Here is a 13,124-nt window from a genome sequence, read left to right as displayed (position 1 = left end):
ATTTTGTTTTTCTTATCTATGTTTCAGAAACCAGTTTTATTTTATAGCTGTAAGCTAATATGCATTGGGTCCTTACTTCTGTTAGGTACTCTTAGTATGTTACATATATTACTTAGTTTAATCTTCAGAATAGTTCTGTGAGACAAGTACTATTATTAACCCCATGAAGAAGCAAGCTAAAGGCCTGAGAGGTTAGTAATATGCCCAAGAAAATAATCTTGATCCAGGGTATGAACCTAGGCTATCTCACTTCCAAGCAAACTCTTACCATTAAACTATTTGGCTGTCTTCCATTAGAGAACATATATAATAAAATGTCTTCCTCACTGCTTAGAAATAATATTTAGCAGGCATAGTTCTATAAACAAGGATTTGCCTTTATTGTTTAACTATACAACTGTGATTTAGAGTCTTGTGTTTAATGTGTTCTGTAGAAAAGAAACTTTCCACTTCTTGTTGGATATGCCATGTGTGGTTGCAACCAAGAATCCTGGCCAATGTAATTCATCAAAAAATTACCAGAAGCTCACAGTCCATGGGTAGAACTTAGCTGGAACCAAACCAACATTGGAAACTAGAATATGGTCTAATTTATAGAAGGAACAATCTGGTTAGGAGCCCATAATTTAGATCCCAGAGAGGCTACATCTGATTGGCATGAGGCTATCTAATGGGACAGAGGCAGTTCCTCAAAAGGAAATCAGGGTAGATAAGGAAATGGATATTAAGCAACAAAAAAGAACATGTCTACTATGTCGTGAAAATGAATAACAACCAACATGAATGAAGTCTTGTGAATTTTAGGTATGCCAACAAAGATTGAAAGTTGCACTTCAAGAATGAAATAGTATTGCCAATTTAATTTTGGAAACCATCTTTCCTGATGTTCTGTCCTTCAGACTGGTAACCAGTTTTCTTTCTTTTTTTTTTTTTTTAATTTTTTGAGACATGGTCTTGCTCTGTCACCCAGGCTGGAGTGCAGTGGCACGATCATAGCTCACTTGACCTCCTGGGCTCAAGCGATCCTCCCATCTCAGTCCCCCAGGCGCAGTTTTCTACTTTATATCCCCTTGCAGTTATCCTGGGTTTTTTTGTTTGTTTGTTTGTTTTCTTGAGATGGAGTCTCATTCTGTTGCCCAGGCTGGAGTGCCAATGGTGCGATCTTGGCTCACTGCAGCCTCCACTTCCTGGGTTCAAGCGATTCTCCTGCCTCAGCCTCACAAGTAGCTGTGATTACAGGCATATGCTATGATACCCAACTAATGTTTGTATTATGTTTGTATTTTTAGTAGAGATGAGGTTTCGCCATGTTGGCCAGGCTGGTCTCAAACTCCTGACCTTAGGTGATCCACCTGCCTTGGCCTCCCAAAGTGCTGGGATTACAGGTTGAGCCACTGTGTTACCTGATAATGTGATAACCTCCTAACTGGTCTTCTTGTCTCAAGTCTGGATTCTCTCTCACCCATCTACACTGTAGCAAAATGTTCTCAAATACAAATGTTTGTGTGACTTTCTAGTGTAATCCTCTTCACTGTTCATGGGTAAAATCCAGACTTCCTACACACTATAGCCCTGCTTTGCCCCTGCAGGCTCATCTCTCACCACTTCTTGCAGTTGAAATTTCATTCCTTTCAGCCAAAAGTCCTTTGGCAGGATGCAGCTGATGCCACCAAGAACCTTCTCCCATAGCACTCCACCTGGTGGCTCTTAGAAGTGCTTCCTGACTTGCTGAAGTCTGAAGTCAGTCATCTTAAGTGTTTGACAACAATGTTACTCCAAGTGCAGATCTGTGATCTGCAGACTGAAGGTCTGTGGCAAGGTAAGTACAGATGTTGAGAACTGCTGTGTCATTTTATTTTTAAAAAACAACAGTAATGAATTGGAATTTTTTTTTAACTTACCAAAATTCCTTTATCATAGAATTTGAGAAGCACTGTTCTGTGTTACCTGTAATATTTGTATCATAACACTTGCTAAATTGCAATTGATTTTACATTTCTATTTACCTTTTTATAGTTCTCTCTTCAGTGAAAGCTCTATGATTTCAAGAGTAGTGCCTAATTTTTAGTCATAGCCACAGGTATATCTGGTACATATAGGACTTAAAAATGTTTTTTTAGTGAGGGAAAATAATGTTTTAGAGAAGTAGTGCTAGAAAATATAAGTCAAGTCTCTGGCTGTATCCAGCTAACCATATCTGTGCAAAGCAAATCATTTTTCCCCAATCAGTTCAAATCAGTTTCTGTAGGATGAAAGAGGAGTCTGAGAAGACTTTGAGAAGTAACAAAAGGGTTAAAAATTTACCAGCCTGGCTAACATGGTGAAACCCCATCTCTACGAAAAATACAAATAAAGCCAGGCGTAGTGGCGCGCACCTGTAGTCCCAGCTTCTCGGGAGGCTGAGGCAGGAGAAACACTTGAACCCAGGAGGCAGAGGTGGCAGTGAGCCGAGATTGCACTACTGCACTCTAGCCTGGCGACAGAGACTCTGTCCCAACCACCTCCCCACCAAAAAAATAAAAATAAAATAATTCAGTGTTCCCTACAGTTTTAAGCAGGTGATGGAATTATGATACTATCTCAAGCAGGAAAAATGAATATATATGCTATACAGTGTTTGCACACAATATCACAGTCACGACCATAGGTAATTACAAAGGTTTAAGAATACATGCTGAGATCAGTTCTTAACAAAGGTTAACAATACATTACTTTAGTGACAATATTTTTTGTTTTCATACCCCTTGACACTCTTTAAAAAAGTATTGATGTTTCCAAGAATTTCCTGTGGGTTGTATCTTCCAGTGTTTGTCATATTACAAATTAAACCTGAGACCATTTATTTATTTATTTTAATTGTTTTACCTCACCTGGACCATGTGAAACCTAAGCCCTTTTAAAAACAAAAATGTACAAGCACATATTCCATTATCCATAACCCTCAGAACAATGATGTGATTGCATGTTATTTAGCCTCTGGAAAATCCCATGAGTATCTTTCAGTAAAAATGTTAGTATTTCTACATATGAAATTTCAAGCTTGATATTTTCAAGATTGACTTTTGCAGTTGAATAATTTCTGACATGTGTATGTATATACACACACAGAAAAGTGTAAAATTAGTCTCATATAAGGGGTATGTGTGTATCAGTGTCACATAAAACCAGGCTAATTTTATGTTTATTAGTCATAATCATCTTCCTCATCTTCATCTTCCTCAGATTCTTCATTCTCAGCTGCAAGTAGAACTGCTTCTTGTGCAGCCCTGAAAGCTTGCTCCTCCTCCACACTGGGGTCATCCATTTCTGTAATTTCTGGTCCACTGGGGTATTCTTGATAAACTGGTGGTGGAACTGGGGGTGTATAATTGTCTGGACTATACTTATGACCCCAACCTATGTAGAAATTTTCAAACTTTCTGTAAGTAAAAAAAAAAAAAAAAGGAAAGAAAAAAAGATCATTATATAATTTCTCAGAAAAATGGACCCTTCTGTAATATTAAAGTACTTAGAATATCATGGTCCTATAATTTAAAAAGCAATACATGTAAAATGCTAGAAGTAAAATATTCCTCAATGATTTTTCTACCACAGGGAATTGTTTTCATTCAAACTGCTTAAGCTGGTTAAAAAAAAACTGTGGGACTAGACACTGTTAAAATGTACCCTACACCTAGACCACAAGCAAAAAAAAAAGCCTTTCTTCCTTCAATTATTTTCAGGGGAGGAAAAAAAAAGTTATTACCTTCCACAAAGTTAGAAAGATTTAAAAATAGCTAACCCTGCAGACTCCTGCCTGGGCAAAGAGTTGGGCTTGTAGTTAGAAACCTATGTGTTACTTTTTTTAGGTATGACCATAGGCAATCACAAAGAGTTTACCTGGCACACCAGACTTGGAGTACAATGCATTGCTGTCTTTATGGGAAGTTGCAGTCAAGGATGCTGGCCCCTTTGGCTAGTCATGCTCTTCAATGTTTGCATTCCTAGACCAAGTGCTTCCATTCCTAGGTCTCTTTATCTGAGGCCTTCAGCAGAGACCTTTCCAACCCCTCCTTTCTCTGCTCTCTGTGCTCAGCACTTTTTCACTTCCAGCCCCTCTCATCCTCCTCTTGGTCTCCAGGTCTGTAAAACTGCAGGAGCCATTTGAGGATTCCCTTGTCAATGAGATGACCCCAGCACCTCCACATCTATGATAGCCATATCTGTGCTGATCCACCTGACTCTCCACTAGAGGGTCATTCCATGGGGGAAAATGGAACGGGGATGTCAAAGCTTTCTCTTGCTTATACTATCACAGTAAATGATTGAAGGCTTAACTCTCATTTTTAGCTTGTTGTGCTTTAATGGCTACTCTAACACCTGGCTGCTCAGCTTTCTCTCCAGATAAGCTAAGCTTCTGACACTGGGTTATTAGGAAAGAAATGGAAACATAAGACAAATAGAAGTATATGTTCTAGGTAAGGGATAAAATTATTTTCAGTGTCCTCTTGATCTTAATTCCTTTGAAAGCGATAGCCTATTTTAATTATCTTTTATCAAGATTTCCAACAAAAATGATCTGAGATTTAAACTAATTTAAATACAGCTTAGAAATACCTCCATTAATCTTCTAAGTGAATGAATAAGTCATTACCCAAATAATCATTGATGAAAAACCATATTTTATTTCAACAAACTGATAATTAAGATGAAAGGGTAGAAGTCCGAATTACTACTTAATGTCCTGAATTTGATGTTTTATTGTGTATCACAGATGTTATTTTAATAAATTTTATGCCAAACACACATAATATGCCAAAGATGCGTTAAAACGATAGTAGCGGCCAGGCATGGTGGCTCAAACATGTAATCCCAGCACTTTGAGAGGCCGAGGGGGGGTGAATCATGAGATCAGGAGTTTGAGGCCAGCCTGGCTAACATGGTGAAACCTCGTATCTACTAAAAAAAAAAAAAATACAAAAATTAGCTGGGCACAGTGGTGCATGCCTGTAATCCCAGCTACTGGGGAGGCTGAGGCAGGAGAATAGTTTGAACCCAGGAGGCGGAGGTTGCAGTGAGCTGAGATCATGCCACTGCACTCCAGCTTGGGTGACAGAGCAAGACTCTGTCTCAAAAAAACAAAACAAAACAACAAGAAGAAGACAATGATAGTAACTTAACATTGTAGTGGTTATTTATAATTTCCAGAGCTTAACTAATCACAGAAATGGCTTTATAAGTGGTCAGATACTTACTTGCCATTGGAGAAGGCATATGCTCCAGGCCAAAGGTTGGATTGAAGGACTGCAATAGCATATTGTGGAATGAGATTTGAGGATAACCGTGTTGTCCAAGGGGGTATATTCTGAATCTCTGGAACCCAAAGAGAAATGCAAAAGCTTAATTCCTGACTAGACAAGAATCTACTGTGTAAGCTATTTTTTTAAATCCACACATGCATGCACAAACACAGATACACACATATTTGATATAGAAAGGAAAAACAGCAGCAGCTTAACAAAATCAGGAGGGTACTTCATGAATGTTTTGGAACAATGGAATTTGAAATATATATCTCCATTTTTGCAACCAAGACAAGAAGTTTTATTAAGGGAAAGGAGGCTTGTGTGGTAGAGTGAGTAGTATTTGATGGCCTAATGAAAGGTATATTATTATTAATTGAGATCAAGGGTTGCAAGTACAAATACTCCAAAACTGAAGGGAAAGAAATAATATAGGAATGAGAGTAGAGTTTTTAAAAACCAGGACCAAGAATATTTATGCCATTTGTTTATGGTCTGCAGAATGCAAGACAAGAATAATAAAGGAGACAATTGTCAGCATTTCCAGAAAGCGCTACAGCCAACTTATGTTTCCTCTCTACATGACTCCTTCAACCTCTGTCAGACAACATTGATGTGGCCAGCTATATTCTTCACTCCCTATCATCCCAGAACACAAATGGGAAGAGGATGAGACCTTGGCTCTTGTTCACTTTTTAGAGCTTTCCAACTCTCATATTTACTATATAACACACATAGTATATTATGTTGTTTGTGTGTCTGTGTGTGATAATAGTTATGTAAAATAACCTAAATCTTCAGAGATTGGTGTCAAAAGAGGAGGTCCCACTTCCTGTTCTATGTAGTCAGGCTCTTCTTTTTCTTCATCTTCTTCCTCTCCTTCCTCTTCTTCTTCCTCGTTTTTTTGTATGGAGTTGAACCAATTACAGCGACCCTAGGAATGAATGTTGCAAGACTTAGTAGTCTAATGGGGACCTTAAAATTTCAGAACATTCATTTGAATTGATCAGGATGAAGCATCACTCTGGGAATTTAATCGATTATTCATTCATTCAATTCTATGTACATTTTCCAAGTGCTAGTTTCATCTAGGTTGTTTCAAGGAAAAAGCCATGCTATTTATTTTGAGAATTTGCCAAATTCTTGAAGTCACAGAATGTGTATTTTAAAATTATCACTTATATTTTAAAATTAGCAGAACCTTAGTGAAAAAGGTAAGAGTGTTATTTTACTGGTTTGTGGTAAATAATCTATGAGAGAGCTGAAGCTATTATGATAATGATTATTAACAATAACATTTAAATGTGGTAATAAGATTATTTATGGAGGTTTAGGGTTTATAATGTCTCATTTAGTTAACTCTTATGTAGAGAAAGCTAAGAGTATCTCTTATCTAGATCAAAGTATAATGAAGATTTTCTACCTGCAGATGAGGTAGTATAGCACAAGGGTTAAGTGGATGCACTGGGTCCATTCTGTGCAGTCTTACATCTGATTCTGTTCCTTATTAGCTATGTTCCTTTTGCCATATTTCCTAAACTCTCTGTTTCTATGTCCTCATCTGAAAATTGAGGATAATAATACTGTTTCATGGGGTTGTTGTAAAGATTAAATCTTATACACACACACACACACACACAAACACACGCACACCTGGAACAATAGGTGTTACATAACTGCTATATAGCACTGTTACTTTGTTTTTTGTTTTTGTTATAATCCCTTACTGTTCTTGACATAAAAGCTACATGTATTATAGAGATAAAATTAAAGAACTGTTTTCAAAATTAATGTACCCATCTATATTAAACATATAAAAAAATTGCGTAATTGCAGAACACACAAATCTAAATCTGTACATCATTTGTCAAATGTTCCACAGAAGAATGTGTTTTATTTTCAAATAGAAAATAAAGTCTGTTTGGAGATCCCTGGGACCTTCAGTTATATAGACAATTATATAGACACCGGAATTTTATATTACTCTGCATTTTTGGCTGTGTTTTTAATTATCTCTTTTCCTGCCTATTAAATAGAATCCAAAGGCCTTTATTTTGTGTATCTTCATGCATTATAGTGATAATTTAATGAATATTTGCTTAATTACCTGATAGATTGAGAACTGCAAAGCTCCTACCTGAGAGAGAATATGCTGTACATGATGAACCCAATTGGATAGGGATTCTACTAGATCAGTCACTTGGATGCCTTCGAAATCAGGGTTTTCCTCAAAGCTATTTTGCCCACCTTCTACCTCTTCTTCTTCCTCTCCTTCCTCTTCACCAAACTGATAAAATCCTAGAGGACTGACGTGGGTTCCTGCTGAAATTCGGGCAATTTGCGCTCGTAAATAATTACTCTCATTTCCTGGGAAAGGTGGGTAGCTTATGACGGGAGCATCCAATCGCCCAGTGAAAAATTTCTTGATTTTTCTTGCAATTACAATTTGTGCAGGTATAACTGGTGGTAACTTCACCCATGGTCTTCCTGGTTCATTGCAAACAAAATAGACATATTTGTTGGCACCTGTTCTACTTTCTTCTTTTGGTATAGCCTGTGGGGCCTTGTAAAAGGATTTTGGTAATTCATCTTCCTCATCTTCATCAGCTTCACTTTCTCCATTGTCCCTCTCTTCAGCCACATCTTCCTCTTCCACTTCCTCCTCATCTTCCCCCTCACGAAACTCCACTTCAGCTACAATATAATTCATTTCCAGACCCAAGATCTTTCCCCAGAAGCGGCATCTTTGGATTGGGTGGGTGTCAGTAAGCTGTTTGAGGGCAAGAAATATGCGGTATGTCTCATCTGTGCCCAAACCAACTCCAGCTTGTTCAAAATAAAAAGCTGACTCCATTACATTTGGAAGAGCGTTTTCTGCCTGCAGAAACAAATGCTGTGGTTAAAATTTATCGATAAGACAAATGCTTGCTTCCCTTGTCTTTTTTATGTATCTTGATATTCTACTTTCTCCACCACTTCTTTGACATTTCTCTCAAGATTTAGATCAAATTGGCTGGGCACGGTGGTTCACACCTGTAATCCCAGCACTTTGGGAGGCTGAGGTGGGTGGATCACCTGAGCTCAGGAGTTCAAGACCAGCCTGGCCAACATGGTGAGACCCCCGTCTCTAATAGAAACACAAAAATTAGCTGGGCATGGTGGTGCCTGCCTGTAGTACCAGCTACTTGGGAGGCTGAGGCAAGAGGATCACTTGAACCCGGGAGGAGGAGGTTGCAGTGAGCTGAGATTGCACCACTGCATTCCAGCCTAGGCAACAGAGTGAGACTTCATGTCAAAAAACAAAAATACTTAGATCAAAGTATGATAATTCCTGAATCTCGGTTCTTCTCTCATTATTTATAAATGTAGCTTCTCTTGTATCTTATACTCATTAATGTATAATAGCTACCTTGTTTATGTACATATCTTAGGTAGAGAAAATTTAATAATCAGTATGAATAATAAAAATTCAACATTCCTGTTTTATAAAAAATATTTAAGTGACTCCCTTACTATCCTAAAATAAGATGTAGAATAACTATGTACACATATATTTAGAACAAAATATGGTTTTACATATGTCTATATTACTATATATCTTTAAAAATAATAAACATTTATTAAGTGCATGGTTTTATATATATAGGACCACTAAAAATTAATGTAGTATCCTGTGTAATGTAATGTATGGAATAAATAAAAGGAACATATAATAAAGTACTCATGTCTATACTTGAAGCCATAATGTAGTCAGATGCTCCTCCTACTTATAATAAATTATTTTGAATTTAAAATGAGAGAAATAAAAAAATTCCACAAAAGAAATACAGAGAAATGAATAAGCAGAGTCTCAAATGAACCATAGAAACACATTTGTGAAGGCTGGGCATGGTGGCTCACGTCTGTGATCCCAGCACTTTGGGAGGCCGAGTCAGGCAGATCACAAGCAAGACCATCCTGACTAACATGGTGAAACTCCATCTTTACTAAAAACACAAAAAATTAGCCGGGTGTGGTGGTGGGCACCTGTAGTCCCAGCTATTCGGGAGGCTGAGACAGGAGAGTGGCGTGAACCCGACAGGCAGAGCTCACAGTAAGCCGAGATCATGCCACTGCACTCCAGCCTGGATCACAGAGAGAGACTCCATCTCAAAAAAAAAAAATAGGAAAAAGAAAGAAAGAAAAAGAAACACATTTGTGAAAAAGTAGGAAAGAACTTCAACTATAGGTCAAGAAAACTTGCAAGACAAACCTTGACCCTCAAGATGAAGAACTTGAGAGCTCTGCTATTCTTACAAATGATATGCTATTATTTATATTATAATTGTAGTGTCAAAATAAGTATAATGACTTTTTAAAATCCTCATCGCCTTGATGTAGGATTGCAAAAGTCTTTCCTTGACATTTGCTGTACCTATCCTATTTGGCCCTTTAGAACTATTTCATCTTAAGTCTCTTTAATTGCTCCCTTATTTCTTGAGCTCCAAATGTTGATGTTGTTAAAATATCCTTTTCACTTATCGCATCTCTCAACACTTTATGCTTGGAAGAGTTCTCCACACCACTTCAAGTGATAAGTGGCTGTTTAAAGTTTCTTTAACTCTGATTTTCTTCCATATTCTACACATATTTCTAGCCACTTCTGATAAATTTCACTTAAGTATTCTAAAAATACCTCAGTTTAATATTTAATTCACGTTTCTCTCAAAGTTTTCTCTTTTTTCTATGTACTCTTTCTTCACCAGTGACATCTCAGTTTCTCACACCAGAAAGTTTGGTCATCTTTGTTTCCTCTGACTTCCTTGACCTTCAATATTTAAGTAGTTAGATTCCTATTGATTCTAGCACATAAAAATTTGTTGGCATTATTTCCTCCTCTTGTATTCATTTATACTGCATTAGTCACCATCCTCACTACTTGTGCTATAGCAGAAGGCTTCTAACGCTCTCCTCCCGGCCCCATTCTACCTTTCTTTTTTCATTATCTTTCATATTATGATCAGAGTTATCTTTCTAAACCAAAAGTCAGACCATGCTATTCTCTATTTAAAAACTTCTTACTGTTTACAAGAAAGAAGTTACTTGTCAACGCACAAAGAACAGTCTGGCTTTAAGCACTCTGTTTCCTTCATTTCCATCAATCACTCCCTCAAACCCACACTCGACTTTTCCAAACATCAAATAATCTTTCCTGATTATTTTATTGTTCTTTTTTCTAAGAATTTAATTTCTAAGAGTCTTCACCTGGTGAACTCCTGCTTATCCTTCATGGCCCAAATGAAATATTACCTCCACTAAAAAGCCTTGCCCAATTACCAATAGCAGAGTTAGTTGTTCCATTCTGTCATTTATCATGTTGTCAAAACAATATAATAATAATTGCTACTATTAAGTTCCTATTATAGGCCAAATCCTTTATATATACTACCTCCACCCCTCAGGTTTTTGCCATTTGATTGTCCTTAAGGCTTGGAAAGTTTAGCCTCTTGCTCAAAATCACACAACTAGCAAGCTAGTTGAACTAGGATTCTAACTCAGATCTGGCTACCTCCAAAGCCCATGTTTACTCCATCAAATGAGGCTAGCTCTTTATTGCACTAATCAAATGGCTTTCCAGTCTTTTTTGCCTTTTTCTAAATTGTGAGCAACTTAAAGTCAGAAAAGTCTTTTTCCCATGTGTATCTCAGTACTCGGAATGCAGTAGTCACATTGTGTATCAATAAATGGGTGAATGAATAAATGAATGCTGAAGACTAAGCAAATGAATTCTGGTGTGGTTAAAGGCAGGAATAAAAACATGAACACTCTAAACGTAAGTCAGGGACAGGGTTGGTCATGTAGTTCATATTTCAATGCATCGGAGAGACCTCTCTGTCTATCTGTTCCTGCATCTTTCTACTTTCTGAGGTGGAGCTTTTAATCTTCACCTGATGACTCAGCTGTTCCAGGCTGTAAAGCCAATCTTATCCCTTATGAGGAAGATTTATGGAATCTAGTTAAAGGGCCCAGGTCCCATGATCAAAACAGCTTATTTGTATTCTCACCCCATATCCTAGTTTTAGGACGCAAAGTCCTACCTTGTAATGCTGTGCCTATAAAGGGCACCCATTCTTACCCCGAAGTCTGAAGTTTCTTTGATTAACTCCTGCATGAGAATGCCTGCCTATCTGCCTCATCTCCATATGCTGTTCGCTCCCAGACTCATCATCACTGGATATGGCTACAGAACCAACTGCCACCTTGTTGAAACTGTCCAATGTCAACTCCTTGACACCTATCACCTGTTCCTTTTGTATGAGTACTACAGATCTTACTGTCAGTTAGCTCTCTCCTCGTAGGCTGCTTAGCCTAGAGACAGCATCTACTGTCTCTCTTCTCTCTTCCCTGACAGAGTGCTATTTTGAAAATACCTTACTCCAAACATCAAATTTGAAAGTATATAGACACATCTTAAATAATCTAGTGGTAACAGAACGTAAGTTCAGCAGATGTGTACAAATTACAAGTATATGAGTATTTAGGAAACAGAATAGCCAATACTATTATGAAATATTTGAAATTAAAATTTCTTTGATATATAAGATTTTATTCTCTAATTATAGCTTTTTTCAATCTCTGTCACCAACTCCAAATATTTTCAACATTTTGTCTATGACGATTTAAAAAAGTATTTTACTCCTCTCCTCTTGTATTACGTCCCATTGATGTAATATACATAATATCAAGTCATAACATAAGGAGCTTGTCTTAGAAGAAAATACAAATGACATTAGAAGTGCTTCTGAATTTTCTAATAAATATGCAACTGGATTTAAAACCTGATTTTTAATTATCTAACATTTATTCATTATTCAACAAATCTTTAGCAAAAGATAGCTGTACATCTAGATCTGCACCAGGCACCTTGGAGAATATAAAATGTGAAGAAATCCTTTTCTCTAATATTAAGAAACTTAGCATACAAACCTATAACAATCTGTTTTAGCTTGCAAAATACTAAAACACAGTATGATAAAACAAGAAATCCCTAATCAAGGAAATGACTAGTGTGAAATGAGGTTGACTAAAGAAGGCTTGAAGATACTTTCCAAAAATAAGATGCAAATACTATGTAAGAAGCTATAAAGGCCAGGTGCAGTGGCTCACTCCTGTAGTCCCAACATTCTGGGAGGCCAAGGTAGGCAGATCACTTGAGGTCAGGAGTTTGAGACCAGCCTGGCCGATATGGCGAAACCCCATCTCTACTAAAAATACAAAAATTAGCTGGGCATGGTGGCACGTGCCTGAAGTCCCAGCTACTCAGGAGGCTGAGGGAGGAGAATCGCTTGACCCTGAGAGGTAGAGGCTGCAGTGAGCCAGGATCGTGCCATTGTACTCCAAGCCTGGGCACCTGTCTAAAAAAAAAAAAAAAAAAGCTATAAAATACAGTTGGTATGAATTTAAAGCCACAGCTATTCATCCCAAATAAAATCCTAAGATTTAATTATTAAAATTTATAGTAGTGACTTACTATTTCATCTTCCAATTCTTGGTCAACTCCTTCCAAATGTCCCTGGAGAAAAAGAGCCTTTTGCTTTTCTGCTATTTCATATGTTGGAAGCATCTCATTCTCATTGTGGAGTGCATCAAATTTTTTACTAAAATGTGCCATCTTCACATCTTGGCTAATATTTTCAAAGATGTCGACAGCATTTTCAGGACGCTCATTTAATATCTTGGTCAACATATTAGAAAGATGATCATATCTATCCAAACAGAGAAAATTCCAGATAATATACATGTCAAGAGCATTTGAAGAAGCATTTTTCTTTGACATTTCTGAGGTCATTAGATAAATATAGA

General features: G+C 37.2%; 1 protein-coding gene across 3 annotated transcripts in view; it reads right to left on the bottom strand.

The window, feature by feature from the left end:
- Positions 1-2,580: 2,580 nt before the first annotated feature.
- RSPH4A (radial spoke head component 4A) overlaps positions 2,581-13,124 on the bottom strand; it is a 37,171-nt gene continuing 26,627 nt past the window's right edge. For 2 of the 3 annotated variants that reach the window (XM_074036927.1, XM_005551656.5), the window contains exons 2-6: positions 12,793-13,027; positions 7,420-8,160; positions 6,072-6,216; positions 5,235-5,352; positions 2,581-3,419 (exon numbers count right to left, since the gene is read on the bottom strand). In XM_074036927.1, coding sequence (XP_073893028.1) covers positions 3,185-3,419; positions 5,235-5,352; positions 6,072-6,216; positions 7,420-8,160; positions 12,793-13,027 — 1,474 coding nt within the window. In that variant the 3' untranslated portion in view covers positions 2,581-3,184. The remainder of the gene's footprint in view (positions 3,420-5,234; positions 5,353-6,071; positions 6,217-7,419; positions 8,161-12,792; positions 13,028-13,124) is intronic. The other variant, XM_005551657.5, reaches the window with a different exon arrangement.

Source organism: Macaca fascicularis, chromosome 4, assembly GCF_037993035.2.
Source record: "Macaca fascicularis isolate 582-1 chromosome 4, T2T-MFA8v1.1".
Taxonomy (NCBI): domain Eukaryota; kingdom Metazoa; phylum Chordata; class Mammalia; order Primates; family Cercopithecidae; genus Macaca; species Macaca fascicularis.
This window is presented reverse-complemented; position numbering and strand designations above follow the sequence as displayed.